General features: G+C 40.7%; 1 protein-coding gene across 1 annotated transcript in view; it reads right to left on the bottom strand.

Annotated features, from left to right (window-relative positions):
• The window catches only part of gpc4 (glypican 4), a 42323-nt gene extending 20811 nt beyond the window's left edge, over positions 1-21512 (bottom strand). Inside the window, exon 1 of the mRNA XM_015040469.1 lies at positions 20535-21512. Coding sequence (XP_014895955.1) covers positions 20535-20691 — 157 coding nt within the window. The 5' untranslated portion in view covers positions 20692-21512. The remainder of the gene's footprint in view (positions 1-20534) is intronic.
• Positions 21513-21951: the final 439 nt, after the last annotated feature.

The raw sequence follows: 21951 nt of genomic DNA, 5'->3' as shown, positions 1-21951 counted from the left end.
TCTTTCCCCACCAAATTGATTAACTTGTTTCTACCTGCAAACAGAATTTTAGGAATTTCTTTGGGGAGAAAACAAAATCCCCGATGTACAATTAGCTTAAAGAAGCTGTAATGCTTCTATAGATCTGGTTGTGGAGAGATTTCAGGTGTGCTGCCGTGCCGTTCGCACAACTTTCAAAGCCAGACGTCCCTGGTATAGATAAGATTTTCAGAACAGCAGCAGATCACAAGCAGAACCCATTCTTCACTGACCTACAGCTGTTGAAAACAAGCTAGCAGGCTGAAAATAGACCGACCATCCTGAGCAGACTCATTGTTGTGGTTTCACAACTTGGTTGTGCAGTTACAGCACCAGTGTCCTGCTTACAAACACACACCCATCATTACTGCTGGACAGTAGGTCAAATCCACATCCCACAACAGTTGAAGAAACTAGAATCACAAATTCTTTGATTAGGCCCTCCAGCCACTTGAAACAAGAGAAGTTAAAGTGGCAGAAATCGGACGAGTTTCAGCTTCATCGCCATTTTGTCACCAGCTGTTGGGAAACAGAAAGTACCATAAGGGGACGCACTATACCCAACAGCTGGCAGCCATCACTCTGATAAAAACACACTCTGGGTACAAGTACAGAGAGAAAAGGACTCAAACTAAGACATTTTAAGCATCAGTGAGGTCTTTAAGTTGGAATTAGAGACCACACAGATTTATACTAGTTAGAGAATTCACAGTTCAGTTCAGTCTTTGTGGCACGAAACTTACAATTATCTGCAAAAACTTTGCTAATTTACAAATTTCTTCATATAGCTTACCTGAAATATTCAAAAGAAAAGGAAGCTTGAGAAGCTGGAAAACCAATGATGTTTGACCCTTTATTGTAAAGCAGCCAATCAAGGAATTCCAATAAGTTTCCTTTGCACTGATTGGCCGATATCCCAAAGAGCAAAAATAATGAAGACAGTACACGTTAGCTTTTGTGGTAATGCTAATAGTTTCCACTGTAGGCATTCTAAGGCATTTTTGGTGTTTTAACCATCGTCAGGGTCTGCTGTGGTGGGCTTACAAAACAGGCAAATCGCAAAGTTAAGCTCCAAACAAAAATTTAAAATATAATCTTAACACTAAATTCCTGATATACAGCGACTATTTTCACACATGGGAAAACGTTTCTGCTCGAGATATGTAGGTATTGTATAAGGATCCTTAGGAAAACATTTTAAATGCAGTTTTATATTCATCTTCTAATGTTATATCTACAAAGAAAGGTCAGAATCTGCTAAATTTGCTATCAGCTTTACTTAAAGTGGATTTTGGCCTCAAAACTCTTATTGGTGCGTCTGTTCTCTGGTCTGGGGCGGGACAATCGATTCTTATCGATTCTTATCGATTAACTGAAATTGTCATTTATAAAGAGATGTAGGAAATGTGGATTTTTGTTTCACCATTGCACTTCTTGGGCCTCCATAGTTCAGAGTGATGTCAACATGCCCAGAGAGAAGCCATTTTGTTTTGCAGCATGTATTTAGCTGGACTTTGAATCCAGGTAAACTCCCACAAAGAATGATTGAAATAAAAATATGTTTTTGAAAATTTTAAGAAAGGAAGACAAAAACAATGAGAAATCTTGGATTTGGTATGAAACAGTCGGAGATTTCCCTACTTTAAAAGTTGACCCTTTCTAAACCAATTTGTGGTTGTGTGGCTGCAACGAACAGCTAAAGCTCTTAAACAGCTGCTTACAGCTCTCTGAGCAGAGCGGCTGCTTCCTGCTCTCGCTAAAAGACCAGAAGACGTGCTCGGACATGATAACGGAAAGGTTTGAGCCGATTAAATCATCTAAAAAGACAGCAAATCACGCAGCTAGAAGACCTGCAGTGCCCTGTGCACCAGAAACAGACCCGACTACGTCTTAAAGCTCTTCCAAAGTGGTTTGACCTGACATGCAGGAGTGGTTGATGCTACTATGAATCCTGAAAATCCCCTTAAACATGAACTATGCCTCTTAGTTTTGCCATAAAATTCTGCACGCAGTCAGCTGAGCGTGGCTTACACGATGAGTCAGAGCCCTGGTGCTGATACGAGTCATGATTCCCCAGATGCGTCAGAGGTTAACGCCGACGAACAACTGCACCGAGCATCAGCAAGTCCCATAAATAAAAAGATCTAAGCCAGGGAGGAAACCCCTCAGTAGTAGCGAAAGCTCTGAAAGCACGAGCTCTGCTTATGACATGAGAGATTTATGCCACTCAGAACAATGCCCACAATCCCTTTATGAGTCAGGAAGCTCTGCGTTAGAGCAGTGAATGTTTTCAGCTTAACAGCCCAACACAATATCCTGGGTAATATCTGTTTCCTTGAATAAATCAAAACCGCTCCAAAATACAGCTGTTAAAATATTAAATCTCAGAGTTACACAGCATGAAAAAGAAGGAAAGAAAGAAAGAGGGTCAACTTCTGTACCATAAGTCACAAAGCAGGACTCATTAAGCTCCGCAGCATTATATATGGCTTTTTTTTTTTTTTTTTTTTTAAAAACGAGCACTTCAGAGTGAAGAATTATCGCATTAAAATGTTAATCTCTGCCAAATCTTTCCCTCTTTTCCTCCTCTGTATGAATTCCTTTCTAAAAGCCAGTCAATTTAGCAAACAATGCCCACGCTGGGATCCATAAATCTGAGCCTGCTGCCACCGGAGTCCATTTCTGATTGCTAAACCAGTCGAGGCCTCAGGCCAATTAAAACTCTCCATTTGTGAAATTCCACAACGCCGTCATCCATGAACATTTACCCAGAAGCCCCTGGGGAGATTCCACAACATTGCCCTGGCCTCTCTCTGTCCGTCTGTCTGTCTGTCTGTCGCCCCACTGCTCTCTCTCCATCTCTCACTCCGTCCTGGCCCAGCATCTCTGGCTTTGTCTCCACACACAAAAGCTCCCTGCCTACACCACTTCCCAGGTCACCGCTTTGTTGCAGCTTCAGCTCGTTTCCAAGTAGTCCAACAAGTCACAATCCAAAACTCTGCTCTGGAGCTAATCTCTGAACATGCACACTTGGTATTGACCAGTTTTAAGGTAAACCAGGGAGTTTTAAAACAAATTAGGGTTTCAAATTTTTTTTTTTTTTTAATCGTTCTTGAAATGGATTTTCAACAAAATACCCAAAATTCCAGATTTTTCCTGAATCATGATTGATACTCTTCTAGGACTGGACGATTAATTGAATTTTTGGTTTATGAAGCTTCAAATTTTTGTGAGGAAAAGTTTTGATTTTCTTTCCCACTAATGCAGTCCTTGGGTTTCCACAGCTCAAGGTGACGTCAGCGCGTCCATCTTGTTTGACAAGCCGGGGGCTACAGCTTCCATTAATTTGGACTAGTTTGAATTCAGGTCAACTCTACGACAAAATATAAGGGACAGGCTATGTTCTTGGGTATTTCATGACAATACAGTCGAAATAAGAATAAAGTCGGAATATTAGGAGTGTGAGAATTCCAACACAAAGCAAATGGTTCCGAGCTTTTTTTCTCATTAAAACATTTTTCTTGTCATTTTAAGACATTTTTCTGATAAAATAGCAGCTTTTACCAGATGGCCCCAATATGTTCTTCATAGAACTCCCAGAAGGAACGAATGAAATAAAAGCAACTTTGTGAAAATATTTTCTACCACTGAAAATCCCAAACCTCTCGTGACTGTGTAACTTTCCTGCTGCAAAAGAGATGCCAAAGAAAACAAAGTGACTACAGAGCTTAGACTAATGCAGCAGAGCCCCTCCCCCACCTGTTGCTGTACACTGCCAGTAAGCTGCCTGAAAGAATGCTACTACAATTGTGATTAATCTAAATCACCGTCTCAGTCATCAAAATATGAATTGAAGTGCAATAATCAGTTGGAGGAGGAGAGGGAATTGCTTTTATTTTTAACTAAAACAACTTTAAGTCGGTGGGTATCTAGTCACTAGATACCCAACTCGGTACCCACCTGGTTTAGATTTTGGAGAACTAAAAAAAAAACAAACAAACATCAAAGTAACAATATATTGAACTGAGTTTTCTGTCCAGCCGTAAAGCGGATGATGGCTGGACGTCGTAAACGCCACACAAAGCTTTGCTAACTTGTTTCACCTTTTCCCCTAGTTAAAAAGAAAACCGAGGAGAAGCTTGGGCTGCACAGGGAACAAGTATCAGATATAAGACCTGATTTAGTTTAATCACTTCTAGTGATATTTTTAATCACCTCTAGTTATCCTCTATAAAAAGTCATCTTAAACCTTCTCCTGTGTGTCTCTCTCTTTTCCTTTCTTGGTGTCTGAGCTTCATAACTGCAGTGTTTGTCCTGCAGCTTGTTTAAACGTCGCATTCAACTTTGATGCTTTACTCAAAGTATCAAAGTTCAAACTTTACTCAAAGGTTTCTTCGGTGCAGAAACAAAGGTTTCTGCACCGAAGAAACCTTTGAAGAGTGAGAGACTCGGACTGTTATTTTTAAGATTCGCAAAGAACGGCGGCGATTTTACAGACGCAGTGGAAGAACAAGTTGCAGCGCAGCATGATTATCACCAGAGACGACGGAAGCAGAGGGAGAGGAGGGGGAAGAAAAACGGGGCACAAAAGACCTTCCTGGCTTGTTCCTCTACATCGGGCCTCCATCTTTCCACTGACTCATGGCACACTAATGAAAACAGACTTTAAAGGAGAAGATGAAAAACACTCTTTACTTAAGGCCAAGTGCTTTACCAAGAGACCCTGCACAAACACGGCTTTGCTGTCAGAGAAACGGCCTACTGTTGAGCTTACAAATAGGTCCTCTTTAAAATGTGCTTTGCGCACTGCGTGAGACCAAATGGACGAGGACGTCTGAGGGGGGTTGGAACTGCTGGTGGGCCCGTTGTAACACAAAGATACAATCCCCACTCAAAATAAACTAATTTGTTAAAATTTCAAGTTTTACGTGAATTCCGACAAAAAAGCGTGATGAGCTTTGGGTGGGTCTCATTTCAGACGGGTAGAAACCTGATAAATGCAACATTTTCCCAGTTCCCCCAAGGACAAAAACTTCAAGTTAGTCATTTTTAACACCAGGGAGTTGTTTACAATAAAGTTCCTAAAGGCCATTTAACAGACAACTGTTTTAAAAAACATGTTTATGGTTCATTCAGGCTGCGAGGGAGAAAGGGAGCAAGGCTTCCTGCAGATAACAGAAAGGTTTTCTCCTTTATTCTTTTGGGCTTTCCACATTTTCTTACATTTAAAATGTTGGACTTGCACACATCTTTAGGAAAAATGACTTAAGGTAAAGAGAATGCATTTTCTATGACGTAGACACAAACTGATGTTTACAGTCAGTGACGGCATCTGCAAAAGCTGTGCTAAGATGCTAACAGTTTAAAATAAAAGCGAGAGCAAGACTTTCAGGTGAAAGCAGGAAGGCTCAGAGTAAAGCAAAATTGTGTCATCCCATTAGATCTTTGACCTGCATTTGTCAAGGAGCAAGATGAAAATGTTTTTGGGAAACTCAGCTGAGGGAATGAAACATTTCCACACAAAGCCTCTTATGCTAGTAATGATTAGCCTCCATCCCTCCAGGACGTTACAACTTAAAATGACTGCAGTCAAACTCTGTTAGGCTTTATTTTTGCCATAATGTGGTCTGACAAAAAGTTGGAATTTCCGCAAATGATCTTCCAAAAAAAAAAAAAAAAAAAGATGTGATTTTTAAATATGTAAATTATATTTTCAAGGACCTTCTTCAAATTGGATTTTATATGGATAAAGTCATGTCTTGAAAACTTGTTACAAAAGATGAATCCTAAATTAGTCATTTAAGTTAACATGAACTGTTTACAGAGAATCAGCAAATCCTACAGAATATCTCAATGTCTTTTCTAAAAATAAAAAAATAGACAAATGTCACTTATTGTCTCATGCTTTCAACGTGTAGTTTCGGCTTTCTAGAGACACCGTGAAACAGGAAGTTAAATGAGAAGAAGGCGTAGGGGATTGGTCAAAATTCAGCAGAGTTGCAGTGATTTGGTCAGAACTGCAGAAAAAGTTGTGGTGACTGGTGAAAATTACATCATGTGAAAATTATCAAGATTTGCATATGACTATTGAATTTGCATTAGTTGCAATACCCCAACTTCCTGCAGGAAGTGGAAAACCTCGCTCAGTTCAGCTCACCACAAAAATCACAGCTATAAAATGTGACCACCAATTTAAAATGTCACCTTTCACTTTGCTTTATTTTGAAATCCTAAAATTTGCCTTTACATCCACTGCCATCATAAAGTCACAACTGCCAATAAAAATACTTAACCAACAGTAGGAAAGCAAATTAAGAAATCTGAATTGTCAATATCTTAAATTTGTCAATTCTGAACTGAATAATCTCTCCAAAACACCCGAACACAGACAAATAGAGAGTAGGTCTGTCATGATAGCAAATTTTACTGGATGATAAATTGCCCCAGAAATTATTGCAATAAACGACAATATTGTTGTTTTGAGAGCATTTTCAAGTAACGTATTGATATTTTACTAACAATGGAAGTTTGCCAGCTCAAAGACTGATCAATTTTATATGAAAACTAGATCCTGGAACTGAAAACACAGCAACCAAAAACAGTGAATAAAAACCACACACAACCAGAACCATGAATAAAATGAGTTATGACGTCTCTAAATCTGTATTTAAAAAAAAAAAAAAAAAATTAGAATAAAAATTACTGGAGTCATTTTGAATTAACCATGAGATTAATTGAAGAGCTGCTCGTTGAGACAGGTAAGGAGTTTTGAAATGAGCGTCTGAATCTGACCAGATGTTGAGGCAGGACAGAGGCCTGGCGAAGCCCCCCCAGGCAGAATGAGGTCAGGTACCGGATCAGATTCCTGGAAGCTCAAAGCCACAAAAGAGCAACAAAGATTCTGATTTACCTGTTGGGCTTTAGGAAACTGGACACCGGCGGGGGCAGTGGGAAGAGAGCCACTCATCGCCGCCTGTCAAAGGGACCTCGAAAGCCTAAACCCTACGCTACAATGGTTTAATGGGGCCTCAGTCATGGATGGCTCAGTCCGTTCCCGATGACATGCTCTCAATGTGTCAATAAATCAAAGCTACTTGCTCCCCAGAAGATTCCCATTATTCCAAAACCCTGCGCAGATTCCTGCATTCCCACACTACTTGTTTTATTGCATATAAAAAAAGAAAGAAAAAAAACTCATCTAATGATTTGCAGATTTGGAGCCATCATTGTAGAAAGTATTTGATCCTTTCATGTGTGTTTTTTTTTCCCTCTTTTTAAAGCCCCGCTCTCCGGTCGGCGCTCGGCCAGAAGGCTGTCTGCTGTTTGAAAATCAGAGTTCTGACGAGCTGCTTTTAACACATGGCATCAAACGCACTCAGCTATGCGAAGCGGCTGAAGACGCGGCTCGTTCTTTTCTCTTGGACAAAAAAAAAAAAAGAAAAGAAAAAGGCTGAGGTTTTGATCTCCAACCCTGTAATTTATAAGAAAAGGAGTCCAAGAACGAGCACCGCAGAGCGGGGCTGCGTAAATATTAGGAAACCTATTAGGCTAACTGCGTTGTGGATATGCGAGCCGAGCAAGAGCCTCGTCGTCAGTGGGAGTCTTGATGGAGGCCTTGGGAGTGATTAGCGGGAGTTACGGCTCCTCTGGCCCGCACCCAGCAGCGAGGCTTCGGCCCAAACGCCCCGAGAGAGTCCCTGGCTTCGCTCCCTTCCGAGCCGCGCAGGCCTCCGACAAGCCGCACCGAACCCAAACGATGACTATGACCATCAACACCGACACGCAGCGGGCCGTGGCTGCTCCCAAGAAATTAAAAAACCCCCATTAACCTCGGTAGGGTTACACCTACACGCCCACACACGCCACTGGGGAACTATGTGGTGACATGACTTCACACTCCACTCCGGCAGGCTCAGATCAGAGCCGGTGGCTGTTTGCCACACTCCTCACAGCTGGCTGAGTGACACCACGAGCGAGATGAGCTTCACAAAAGAAACGAACCGCTGCTCAAATATCAGAGGGGATGGAAGGAAAAAAAAAGAAGAGATGACGACGGACTGGAGAGAGCATCAGCAGAGTCGATTGTTTCAGAGGAGATCACGTAGCGCGACGTAGCGCCTCGGAGGAGTTGTCCACAAGCAGCCGCAGGGGTGAACTGATCCGAGGTTATTCTGGATGAAGTTTTCCTGACTGATATGGGTTTCAGTTTTGCTTTGAGGTCTGATCTGCTGATGTAAAGACAATCTCCTCCAGCTACTAAAACCAATAAAATATAGCAGCATTTTTTCCGATAAGAGTTTGTCGTTCTGAATCCCTCAGAAGTTGAAGGATAAGGCTATTCTCAGTTTTAGAAAAAGTCTGATCAGTGCTGCCACTCCCACACCTGTTGCTTCATATTGCCTAGCAATTTTATGGCAAGACTTTGAACTTGTCGGCCAGATTTCAAGCTTTAAATCTCAATAAACCTCTCGAGACCAAACGTGAGTGCAGAGGAAACAAACATGGCCGACCGAGAAGAAGCGATGTTGATAGTTTGTGGACTTTGTCTAAGAGAAAAACAATAGAGACGTCTACAATATATATTCACCGAACTTTCTGATGCACCATAGAATTTGTTTGGTCGTCAGTGTTTCCGTTGCCTCCCTTTCTGATTGGCTACATGTCACATTCAACAGGCTGCGTTCTCGTTTGTCCGCGGGCACCACCACACATCGCAAAATTAGATCGAGACGATCCAACATAGCTGAATATCCCTGATTTTAGATCAGCGATCCCGACGACCTTCATAACAGACCCCATCGCTCTGAACACACCACACACAAATAACTCAATATTATCTCAATGGTCATTTCAATAATCACATTGTCAGAAAGGGAACATTGGAAAAAAAACCCTGAACAGAGGTTATTCAAGTCCATGTATTTAAGCTGCTAATGTATATTCTGTAAGAATATATTAGCTTTAGAAGCTGTGTGAATTTCTGTTCAATCAAAGCAACTAGATAATGCTTTGGAAATTTTGAAAAGGTTGTATTTCCATTCAGGAATCTCATACTGACCCATGCCAATTCTAAGTCAAGTGTTTTTTAAAGTTTCTAAATGAAATAGTGGGGAAAAATATACACTTGGTACAAATCATAATTATAGGGAGTTTGGTGTTTCAGGCGATGTTTATCTTGGAAGAACATCCTCTGCATATTCACATCAGCACATATTCTGAACCAGGAAAACCAAAAGAATGCCCAGCAAAAGCAGTGGAGATTACAGAGAGGTGCGCTAGAAGAAGCCAAGAAAGGAAGAACCTGCAAGGAACAATGGAAAGGAGCAAAAAAAAAATAATAAAAAAAATCATCACCCAGGAATGAAGACAGGAAAAGAAGGGAAGAGAACAAAACCTCCCGCAGGAGCAGCTAGAGAGGGAACAGCAGGACAAGAGCATGAACCAACATGCTAGTCGGGACAGATGGGAAGAGAAATGGCCAACTTTAAACAGCCTGCAAAAAGGATGTATTAACAGGGAACTTCACTGGTGGATGTGGCAGGGGGGAGCAGAGGGGATCGCTCAGCTCAAAATACGGAAAACCACAAAGCCAGATCAGGATTTCTCGCAGTTTGCTGTGGCCACCAAAAGGATGGAGTCGAGTTTAACTGTGGTCATGAATGCTAAAAATACTCTGACATGGGTCCTGTTGGGGGAGGAAACCTTTATTGAATCAAGGTGAGGCAGCCATATGTTTGTAAAAATGCATGTGTGCATCCAGTCAGATCAAAATATTCCTTGTGTACCAACTCTTCTCCTGGAAAAATCACTTTGACCCAGAGAAAAAAAAGCATTCCTGTCAGTCAAATCCTCTCTCGACTCTTCCAGCGCTCTCTTTGTTGCCCTGTGTTCCCAGCTCCGGGACTCCTGTGTGCAGGTCTTGGTGGTCCGGTGTGGAATGTGTTGAGGAGGGGAGGGAAGGCGAACCAGAGGAGGGGGGGGGGGTTGCTCAATTGTTCCCACACAGAGCATCCACCCCCTACTGATCTGTCGCTCACTTGTCCTTTTCGTTGGGGGGACTGAAGGCCCAGACCGAAGCAAAGGATGTGAAGTGATGGAATAACGGACACTCAGCCAACACACACACACACAGCTACTGAGCTGATGCTACACTCAGAGCATACTAAATGAGCCTACCGGAGGAACTTAACATTCCCCTGTTGCTGAGGACTCTTCCTAAAGACAAAACAAGTTCTTGGATGTCAAAACTATTTCCAGAGAGTTAATTTCACCAACATTCCTGTAGCTTTGGCCGTGCTCGGTCTTGTGTCGGGAAGGCTGGGGTATGCTGGTTTGTTTTGGGACGGTGATGAAACAGCTGTTGCCAGCCATGCAGAAGAAGATGCCACAGCAGCTCTCAAGGTGGCCATGCTGTGATAGCACAACTCAGATAAGAAACTGCCATGTTTCCACCCCGTTTCCCCTTCTATCACCCCATCTGGACACTACAGGGCTTTTCCGGAGACAAGTCTGTGAATGTGAACCACAGTTGCGTGTTTCCACCGGAAGAATGAGATTCCCTAACGCCAAATCCAGTCGGGCACTGTGGGATACCAGGTTCATCCGCACAAACCGCGACACCGCCCGTGGCGTCATCCCATGAGTAGGAGTTTGAGTTTGTCTGTGGGTTGCTGGCTCGATTCCCAATGGGAACAGGCGCTAGCACTCAACAAAACACCAACATTCAGAGGCAAATTAACTAAAACCTGTTCCAGAACAAGAGCCTACGCACGCAGGAGCTACATTTACAGGTTTTAATGAAATCTGATTTTATTTGCGTGTTGTTCATACTGCTGAATGATGTGACTGTAATTGGACTTTTGTGTGAACGGTTCACTGCCCCAAGGCAGCAACCAGCAGAAGAACGTTGACGTCACAGCAACGCACCGTTTAAAGAAGTAATAACGGATGCTGCCATCTTTGGATCAGTTTTAAAGTTTATTCAGCAATGAGAGCCGACAGGATTGTCACAAGATCGTAACATGAATGAAGCCAGTGAAAAGAAAGTACAACTAATAGTAACAGCATTTTGTGGTGCACTGACACCAACTTCTGGATGTGTGGGAGGAGCTTAGAGTTGTGGGATTGTGATGTGATGCAGAACAGAAAAGCACTGAAGCAGGAATGTTTACGTCAGATCTGGCTTCTTCTGGATGCGATTCAAATCAGATTTTTGGAGGGTTTGATAAGATTGGAATTGGGATATTCAAACTGCTGTGAAAAAGTCGGATGTGCGTTGCATGCGAGAACATTTTTAATATCTTGATTTGGATCACATTCACCTGCTGGGTGAAGGCAGTCGGCTAGGTTCCCCGGTCTTCACAGGCCCCAACATAACGAAGCCTAAACTCAACTACAGATCACCAAACTCGATAGGCAGACGTCAACAACAGGAACAATCAAACCATCAATGCTTTTAGCCGACTAGAAGATGAAGTGTGGTACAAATGTTTTGTTTCATTCTCATTAAACCAAATGCACAAAAGCAGAAGTGTGAACTAAAAGCAGATGTTTAAACGTAAGCTATGCTAACAAACACAAACTCAATAACATAATCTAAAGCCACCTCAGAAAATGTGCAGCAGAGCTGAGTTGGTTCCTGGCACAGCGCTGCAAGGACTCAGCTCATCACTCAGGAATGTTATCAGAGCTTATTGCTCATGCTTTGGCTTTTGCTGCTTTTTTATTGTCCAGCCGTGCAAACATTTTTTCTGTAAACAAATCATTGATATTAATGTTTGTGTAGCTCATTCCACTGTGGAAAAGGCTCCGTTTTGATAGTGAGAACTTTTTATTACACATGCATGAACAAACACTTGAACCACAGCACTGCTCTAAGAGGCTCAGAGACTTGATGCACACATAAGCTACATTTAACATGCAGTGAGTAATTTCCCAACTTCACAGTGAGTCAGACTTGTAGGTGCGAGTTTAACTCCACTGAAATAGCGATTCTGAAGTCCTTCGACTAAATGTAAAACAACCTCTTACAAACCAAGCAAAGGTTAGACAGTTTCTATGTTCCAGTTGTGATTTCCTGAAAGCTTCAAATGGTAAACTCAGGTTCTGCTGGAGCAAGAAGTTAGCTTGCTGAGCAACATGTGCGTCCTATAAGCTTTGAGGCATCGTTTTGGAAAACTTAGGATCCTAATTTTTATTTCTACAAACAAAGCAAAAGTTTCAAGAATCAAGCAAAAATAATTATGTCTTGGTTTAATGTGGTTTTCGTGACTGTTCTAATCCAAGGCGATTCCAATGCCAAAAAAACACTGACAAATGTTTCTGTGTTTTCACAAATGGAATAAAGGTTTCATAACCCTTTTTTAAGAATCTCTGTTTAATGTGAATTTAATTCAATGAGCAGCATCACTGGCAGGATCCAAAGTGATGCGATGTGGAGCTTTGTTGGCTAAATTCAAGTACTACCCTCCTTTCTTTAAAATAATGACGTTAAACACAGACATAGGGTAATAAACTTGAAACATCCAAGTTTCAAATCCAGCGCTTATTGTCGCATCTTAAATTTGCTTCACTAGAAACTATTTACAAAATGTGTTTGAATATGAAAATGTTGCCAACAATAATAATTGCAACTAAAGAAATAAAGTCACACATACAAATTATTTCAATACAAATGAGGACCTTTTAGAGACGCGACAGAGAAAAGTTTGAAATGGGAAAAACCAGTGTGTTTACAGTCAGCTCTCCTGAACCAGAGCCAACCTACCTCTGCTTCAGTAAATAAACACTTGAAGTGCGGCTGTTAGATACTAGGAAATTGAACTGGGATCACTTCCAACACTCTGACCTTTGGCATCTTTACAGCCATCAAAGTGTGCTGGGTGTAGACATTTACTACAGTCAGACTCCATGCAACAGGATACATGTCTTATTAGGATCTATTGTGGTTATTCTATAAATGAAAACAACAAATACTATGTTCCAAATCGTACTTTAAGGTATTAACAATGTGTACATTGATATTGCAGTGATGCATTGTGCAGCCCTTCCTTGGATCTCTGTGTTGCTAAAAACTGTAGATTTGCTAGAAAACTTTTAGCTCTGGTGAATTCCCTTAAGCAGAGGCTTTCGGCACTTGGCTTCAAAACAAAAGCCACATTTATATTTATGTGCACAATTACCACCTTGTCAATTTTTCTGTCCGTTTAATTCTTGCCTGGTTGTGGTAAAACTGGTCCCCATCTCCAGTAGGACAACGGACGAGTGGGTTGAGTGGACACCGGACAGGCCCCCAATCAAAAGTTTGTGCATGTGTAGTTATAAGTACCCCTGCTCCAACACACTTGAATCAAATGAATAGTTAATGACCAGGATTGTGGAGAACTTATTGATAAGCCAAGGAGGGGATTCACTTTTTTAGACAATTTAATTATTCAAAAATAAGGAAAGAACGATCACTAACTTGCTAATTGCTTATATTAATTACAGTGTGTGATGTTGGAGGGGGTACAAAAATGTCCCCAACACTAGTAGCGTAGCATTGTAGATACACAAGCGACCTGAGAAGCCAGGCCACCTGCTGGTTGGCATAGCAGCTGTTTTAGAGGCAACATTACTAAATGTACGATTTTAAAGGACACAGATGGACTGTAAGGGGATTATTGACTACTGGGTTGGGACTTCATGGCAAGAAAAAAAGCTATAACGTGTTTATCTAAACAGCTTTGTCGTAGCAGTGTGTGAAAAAATACCTAACTTACTTTCCTTTTAATGAGAGCTATCGGTAAATATGACAAGTTTAAGACAATACAAGACAACACAATAAAAATGCAAGATCTTGACTACAGCATAAGTTTCTACTGCTGGTGTAGTGAATCCAAAAAGGCTGAAATTTTTCTCATGAAGAATCAGAAAACATCTTCAAGCTTTAGACTTGACCTCAACAGAGGAAGTTGAACACTTGGCTAGTGGATAATCTGTTAATTATTACAGAAATGAGAAACCTAGGCACCTGTTTTGAGCAGAGCCACTCATCCTCTGATCTTTGGACTAAAAAGAAAAATGCCTGCAGACCTTGCACCCTCACCCCCACCACCCTTATCTAATCTGCTGAATGTCCCAGCAATAGCCAGCCTGTTATTTCTCCAAATGGTTACACTTCTGAGAAAGCTGCCTCCTCGCCATTAGCTTAGTGGGAAAGATTCCTCACAATGTGGGACTGAAGACGACAAGCTCTCGATCCGGCCGAGAGGCTGTGGTCACAAACACTTAAAGTTTAGGTACAATGCACAGATCAAGAGATTTTATTTCATAAAGAAAAAACAGTGCATTGAAGAATGCAGCTAAGCAGTGAGTGCACTCACAAGTTCCCTCAAGAATTTCAAAAGTTATGGTTTCAAGCCTGATATCATCATACTGTTCCTGTGGTTTAGAAACCTTCAAATGAGATGCAAGAGAAAGAGTCAGAATAATGGGTGGAGGAACAACCAGATCTTGTGATATAATATAAACTCCATGATGTTGTTCATCAAAATGAAGTCTTTCCAGGAAGAAGCTATTCAGTAGCCGGGACCGTGTGGCTTCATGTGATGACGTCACTTCAAGCTACTGTTACTACTTTGGAGTTAAAGATAAGTGTTTTTGACTTGGCATGTTGTTGTATCCATGTCTGAGACTCTTATTTTTAAGCACAAAGGTAAACGGTTGTCCCACGGTGTTCAAAGATTCGGCTAATAAAGCAGCAATGGGGCATTTTTTGACTCAATATTGTTAATGTTAATGTTGTTTAGCTATTACCGACTGGAACCAATTCTAACAACAAGACTTTTCATGTTGATGCGATTATACAGATTTCTCTCTTTATTAAGAGGAAATGTGGATGTAAAAAGATATGGTATGAAACTGAGTGAGAGGCGAAAGGAAGGGAAAGTCTGAAGGTTTTCATTTCTCTAAAAGGCTGTGTTGGAGAGTGAAAGGAAAACCTAAATATTTCATATTTAATAGCCAGTTAAACTGTCTGCATACGCTGCCTATAGACCTATAAAGTAGAGAAAGCTAAATATAATTCTATGTGACTTAAATAAATTGTAGCCAACAAAGGGTGCATTCACACCAGGCCTGCTTAGTCCGCTTTTATCAAAATCTGGTTTGTTTGTCTAGAAGGTCCGGTTCATTTGCGGAGGTGTGAATGAGAAATCAAACCCTGATCAGGACCAGAAAAGCAAACTGTGGAGCACCAACCTTTGTCTGGGTTTTGTTGAAGTGAACTCTGGTGCCGTTCAAATGCCAAGCGAACTGGAGAGCGCCGTAAGCAGGAAGCTAACCACAGCGCAGGGTATCATGGGTAAATACAACCAAAACAAACGTGTGACTACAGCACTAGCGGGAGAAATGGCTCAAAGTTTTACCAAACACAAAGCAGAAATCCTACAAAGGCTAAAATCTCACACCACTTCGTTTCCGTTTACATTTCGTGAAAAAGAAAGTTGCGCTCGACGTCGTCTTTAGACATTTTTATCTCATTTATCTCAGTTGTTCTTGGTCCAGCGCCACAACAGGCAAGGAGGGAAAAAAAGGTTTTTCAAAGGTTTTAGTTTGTTTGATATAGAAAAAGTACAGGAACACAGCCTGAAAACTTTTGCAAAAGTACAAGTGAAAAAGAACAAATGGCAATGATGATAAAACTAACTGTAATAATCAAACTCATAACAGATGAAGAGATAATCATTGCTCTTATGATTTAAAACCAATTTGATAATTTGTCCCAAGTTTACACTGTGTTGCCGTGACGATGCTGCGTTTTAGTCAAGGTTTTCACACGGTGAGAGTCTTACACCAGCTTATTTCTAATCTACAAGCTAATAAATTAATTCTGAGGATCTTCGCCACTCAGCCAGCGAGAGCCTTTCGTAATTTAAAGAACCAAATACAACAGTTGCACACATTATTAGCTGAACGTCAGGCAGCAGAAACCACCATTTACATTTTCCATGATTGCCAACATTATTTATTCACTCTGTTGGGGAAATTTACTTCCCAATTTATGCAAAATATTCCACCACAAGCCACAAATAAATCATCCCTAGACAGGCAAAAAAGAAAAGTTGGAAGCCAAGTCTGGAACCGGTTCCATGAGAAGCGGTTCAGCTGATACCATGGGATAACGGAGGAATTTACCAAGAAAGCCTGCTGTTCCTCCGTATCACTTCATTCTGTCTAAACGCGAGCAGTCTGGGTTTCCACTGCAGCTTCACTGCCTAAAAAACATTTCACCGACTCGTGTCTGGTTTCAGATAAACTGCTGGGCAATTTTGACGGCAACACACATTAATTTTTATCTGTTGGCTGCCAACAACAACTGGAGATGTTTGCGGTTCAAAATGCGATCTCTGAATGTCCGTCTCCACCGAGAACTCGTGTCCCACACGCTGGATTTATGATGTTTGCACCAAAGTAAGGGTAAGTCCAAATCTACTTGCATTAAAACCAAGACGGGCGAGTGAATCCTTCCTCAATGCGTTGTTGTCACGCAAGTCTACCGAGCCGAACGGAAAGGAAAATTAATTCAGGATGAGCATTTTGACAACTCCACCAAGTTAAAATTATTGCTTAATTATCAAGTTCAACCAGACATTTTGAGGGAGTATCTGGAGACTCTTAACAGTCTTTTCCCCCCAATGAATCATTTACTATAATGTCTATCAAGGAGAAACATCCAAGCCTGGCTGAATAGTGTCTTCCATTATTCAAGCGTTCATAACCCTTCAACACATTTTGTTTTGTTAGAACCGCAACCTTCAGTGAATTTTATTGGGATTCAGCAAGAAAGACCACAAAAAGTTGTGAAGAGAAAGAAAAATAATCCATGGTTTTCCACACTTCTTGTGAACACAGATCTGAAGTTCTGTTTCCCACTGACAGCATTTTGTAGAAGCATTTTATTGAGATATGTCTCTAGCAGCTTCGCACACCTAGAAAAGAAGAAACAAAAATAGAAGAAGAAACATTCTTCTTCTCCTTGTTCCGCCCCACAAAATGTAAAGCTGTATTTTGTGGTAGTATTGTGATAACCATAAAAGTGGCAGTAAGGATGATTTATGTCATTTTTAGGCAACTTTAGGTCACATTTACACAAAGTAGCTGCAGTTAATAATATTGATGCTCTCATGCAACAAACAGAAAATAATAAAACTACCAATCCAGACAATATGGACAGTTTCAAGGTGCTTAAACACAATTATTTGGAATTTATCATGACAATATTAGAAACAATTTCTTATTTTGATAAGAAATTCATCACGATAAATTATACGGTAAAAGTCTGCTCCTAGTTTATCATTATTAAAAAAATGCCATTACAAGAATTTTTACTTATTGTCTCGATAAATTTCAGTTACTTATGTTACAAAAAACTGAACGAAATGTTATTTTTGCTGTATTCTTCACCGTTTGCTCCATGAAAGCATCAGTAAATCTCAGTAAATTCAAAAACACAACTAAACGCAGTCGCCGTTTGCTGCTTAGCGATATAAATGACACCTGGAGTGGAAATGTTTTTTAAGAACAGTATTTGTGAGCTGTGAATGTTGTGCCAGGAAATGCAAGCCATACAGTTACCACAAAAGTAAATAGCAGTTTTACCTTTTTTTTTTAACGTATTCTCAACAGTACCACAAAATATTGCTATAAAACACTAAGTACATATTGTTCACTTAGTTCTGTACATACTGTGCATTCATCATGATGCACAGTATTTGTTTTCCACCACACAGACTTGAACTAGTTAATCAGAGGACCTTCATTGTTTTCTTTGAACATGCCGTTCTTCGACAAAAGGTGCAAAAGGTAAAACAAATTCCTCCATGAGAGGGGCGTGGTTGTAATATTTTAAAAACTGTAAATTACAAGTGTCCCAATCTGATCTTGATGTCGGTCCAATATCAACCAAAAAAAGCAAGAATTTGATTATACCAGACTGCATCTAAAATCTCAAATGGAAGCAGTCCGGCCCAGGATTCCACTCCAGCATTTCTATCCAGCAGCACTTGTATCCCACATGCACTTTAATAATATATGATAAACGACCAAGTCAGTTGTTTTCCAACTACTGTTATCTATAACTTTTATCAAGTGTTTTCTAACTTTCCACACTACAAATAAGTAATAAAAGTATGCATTGTTTCCATTGATAATGCATCAAGTCAACATCGGTATCGGCCAATACTCAAAGCCGTGATATCAGTATTGTATCGGAATGGGAAAAGTTGCATCGGGACACCTCTGCCGTAAAGGGAATGAATACTTTTACAAGGCAGTGTACATCTGAAAAGCTCATTTTGTCTCCATGCCATCACACACATGGTTCTTCTACTAAGGGTATTTGGCATGTGCAAATTTGCTGAAGTGCTTTCTGTGAGAAACAACCAGAAAAACAACAACCAAGGAACAAAAAGGACCTACATATTTGTAATAAGATTACAAAATAGGCTGTTTTATGCTTAAAATTACAACAACAAAAAGAGCTTTGAGTACGACAGAGAAATTTAACCTAAGTTTTGATATTGTGCACATCAAAACTTGATCAGAGATACGCCACGACAAAAAATATCAGTGATTGTAAAAATCACAGCAGAGCACAACGCTGGAGCCACTTCACGGCTGCCAACAACACAGTAATCATTTAACTACAGTGAAAATTAAAAGGTGATGGAGAAAGGTGGGGGAGGGTTTCAGTACGTAGGGCACAGAGGAATTTCAAGCCTCCTCCCCTCCTAACCCTGCTTCCCCTCAAAGCAGTCACTGTAACAGCCCCCCCTACCCAGGTTTCCATTACTTGGCTGCATCCCATGATTGGCTTCATTGATTTGCCCTCCTACCCCCGTCTAACTCCCAACACATCAGGCCCCCTTCGCCGGTTGCCCTTCATCCAGTCATGTGCTTTCGTCTGGTCCACGTTCGGCTCAAACGGAGCCAGCCTCAACCGCAAAACGAGGACTAGCCGAGTCAGAGGAGAGAAATCCACAAGCCTTGTTCGCGAGGAATGTTTACTAAATCACCGCAGGCTGCCTGCACTTCACAGCTGCAGGAGCCTCCGCCGAGGAAGCCTGGAAATAAACACAGGCCTGGCCTCGTTCAGCAGGGAGTCGGGCTTTTGTGTCGATTATACCCCCTTATATTGTTATGAATTAGTTGCAAGTATTTCCTACATGGAAAACAATGTTTAGCCAGGGGAGAGGTGAGTTGTCACCACTGCAACACCTACAGTACAACAGGAGATCTTAGAGATATACAGCTGGTGGATAAATTCAGTCTATTTTATGTGTGATCAGTCCTGGAACTGAAAATCTGGTCTACTTCCTACCAGAAAGAGTTTTGTGTCAGCAAACAAGAAAATGAATGCATGGTAAAAAATAAATAAATTACTTTTTTTCTTCTTTTTTTGCCAGTTTTGTGGAACATTTGAGTATAAAACATTCACCAAGTTGGGTTTTTACTTTACATATTTTATTTATAGATCCATTTGTGACTTTCAGGACAACTTGGATCATTAAAATATATAATGCTGGGTTTAGATTAATCAAGATTGAACACATAACTTTAATTTGTGATTCTGAATTCTACCAAGAAGAAATTTCAATCCTCTGCTTGACCTGTCAGTTAGCTCCAGCTAAAGAACCATGCATCCAATGTAAACGCCATGTGTATAACTCATTAAATCACAAAAATAGCATTGAAACCACAAATGACAACTTTAACCTTTGAAGAGTGTTTTTTCTGTTCGTTAAAAAAAATTATTAAGCATAAAGATAATGGTCATCATCCAAAAACACATAAATGTAGATTGTGGAAAAAAAATAAACTTGGAAGCTCAACCTTTATCTCACCCTTGATAAACTGAAATTTTTTTTAAAGGATAGAAATTAAATTTCGTATTTTTCAAAATTCTGTAGGAAACACTATTCTCAAATGTTTGACTGTTTCCAAGTAAAATAGAGTTACTAAGTTTAACAAGCAAAGTTTAAGAAATGGCAATAAAAAAAAAAGATTAATTGCCTTGTGCCTTCTGTGACGTCACCAGATGCACATGCTTGTTGAGGCTCGTTTCTGGGAAAGCAGATTTATTTATTTTTTTAACCTAAATTAAAACAATTTATCAACTGTATAACTACATATAAATACCAAAACACGTTGTCGTAAAAGTGACTGACGTGATTTTGATTCATTCTACAAAAGCTTGGCTAGCAGCTTTAATGCAACAGCTGAGTTGCTGTAGTTTTTCCAAGACCTGGCCGAACTTAAAGCAGTTTTCCTTAAAAGACATATTTAACGTGTTTTTGTTAGCTAAGAAAAGGAACCGGCTAAAACAGTGACTGAATGTTTACAGGAGTCACTACAGGCAACTTTACCAAGTTAAAAACGTAAAACAAGAGCACAGGGAAATCTTTACAATGAAGCCCCCCGGGCAGCTCCCCTCCCCGCCTGTGGGCTTAAAAGCAGAGCTGGAGAGTAAAACTCACCGTTGACCACTTTGTTGGGGGCATCGTTCATGTTGAAGCCTTTGGAGGTGAAAGCCTCCCGAACTTCGTTACAGTTTTTCAACTTTGGTTCCGAGGTTCCCGACACGGTCAACACAGCCAGCGTGCAGACTACACACAGCACCGACAGCGTCTTCATTTTAAGGTTAAAAAATATATAAATGTTTTTTTAAAAATAAAAGCCGTAAAAATTAAAACTCAAAATAGGTAGACAGCCTCCCAGGTGTCTTGTGTGTTTGTTAGTTAAGGCAAAGTTTTTGCGTCTCTCAGGCTGAGTTTCCTCATGGAGATTTCTTCAGCTCAACAGAAACTTCATTCACAGCAGCTCCGAGGCCAGCTCTGCAGCAACAATTTGGGAGCCAGAAAAGAAAAGAGAAAAAAGAAAAAACGCCGGGAAAAAAAGCCTAAACCCTGTTAAAACGTCGCACGTTTAAAAGCAACAGGTATTAGTTAAGTATCAAGTTCCAGACTCGACAGGGGGGGGGAAACTTATGTGCGAAAACAGCGAGCAGAAAAAAAAAACTTTCTCTCCAACTTGAGGCAACAATCACAGTCTCACACAAACTGCTTCACGGCTTCGACGAACGGATAAACCACGGGAGGACAGCAGACCGCAGAAAGTTGCCGGAGGAGAGCTGCGTTTCTTCTGTCTTCCCTTTTTCTTCGTCTTCTTTTCTTGCTTTCTTTCCCAAATTTAAAGACGCCGTGGTTTCTGCGGCACAGGACGCTGGGCTGTTTGCGACTCGTACTGGGATCCAGATGCGAGTAAAAAAAAAAAAAAAAAAGCCCCGGTGGACGGCCAGGAGTGAGAGCGAGTTCCGGGGACAAAGAGCCGGAGAGCGGGAACACCGGGGCTGGAGTACGGAGCAGGGATTCTCCCGGCTGGCCTCGGTCCGCCTGCTTTCTGTCTAGACAAGAAGAAGAATCGCCGGTGCTGAAAACCAGGACTGGAGCTGAGGGTGGAGCCACGGACTCCGCTCATTGTCGAACAAAACTGACAAAATGAAAAGCGAAGAAAAAAATCTCGATGTCCACACCTGGAAAGCACTATATCATATAAATATCTATCAAACGTACAATATAACCATGAAAACTGGTGAAAAATAAATGAATAAATTACCATTGCAAAATGAGGAGTCACATGAGTTTCAGTGCTGTTGTATTTCTTTACATTACCAACACAAACATACCAGAACAGACCAATATAACAGCAATGGAAGAGAAATTATACAGTTTCAGTTTTTTATTTTTCATAAAATCTAAAATGTGACATGCATTTGTCTCTAGGCCTGTTGCAATAAGAAATAAATCAATAAATCAATGAAAACAAACTGAATAATTTCCATTTGCATGATTTATTGTTTTTCATTCTTTTTCTCTCTACCAAAAACTGGACGAC

The sequence above is a fragment of the Poecilia latipinna genome, unplaced genomic scaffold, assembly GCF_001443285.1.
Source record: "Poecilia latipinna isolate Pla-1442-1.1 unplaced genomic scaffold, P_latipinna-1.0 Scaffold511, whole genome shotgun sequence".
In the NCBI taxonomy this organism is placed as follows: domain Eukaryota; kingdom Metazoa; phylum Chordata; class Actinopteri; order Cyprinodontiformes; family Poeciliidae; genus Poecilia; species Poecilia latipinna.
Note: the sequence above shows the minus strand (reverse complement) of the source record. Positions and strands in the feature narration are given on the sequence as shown.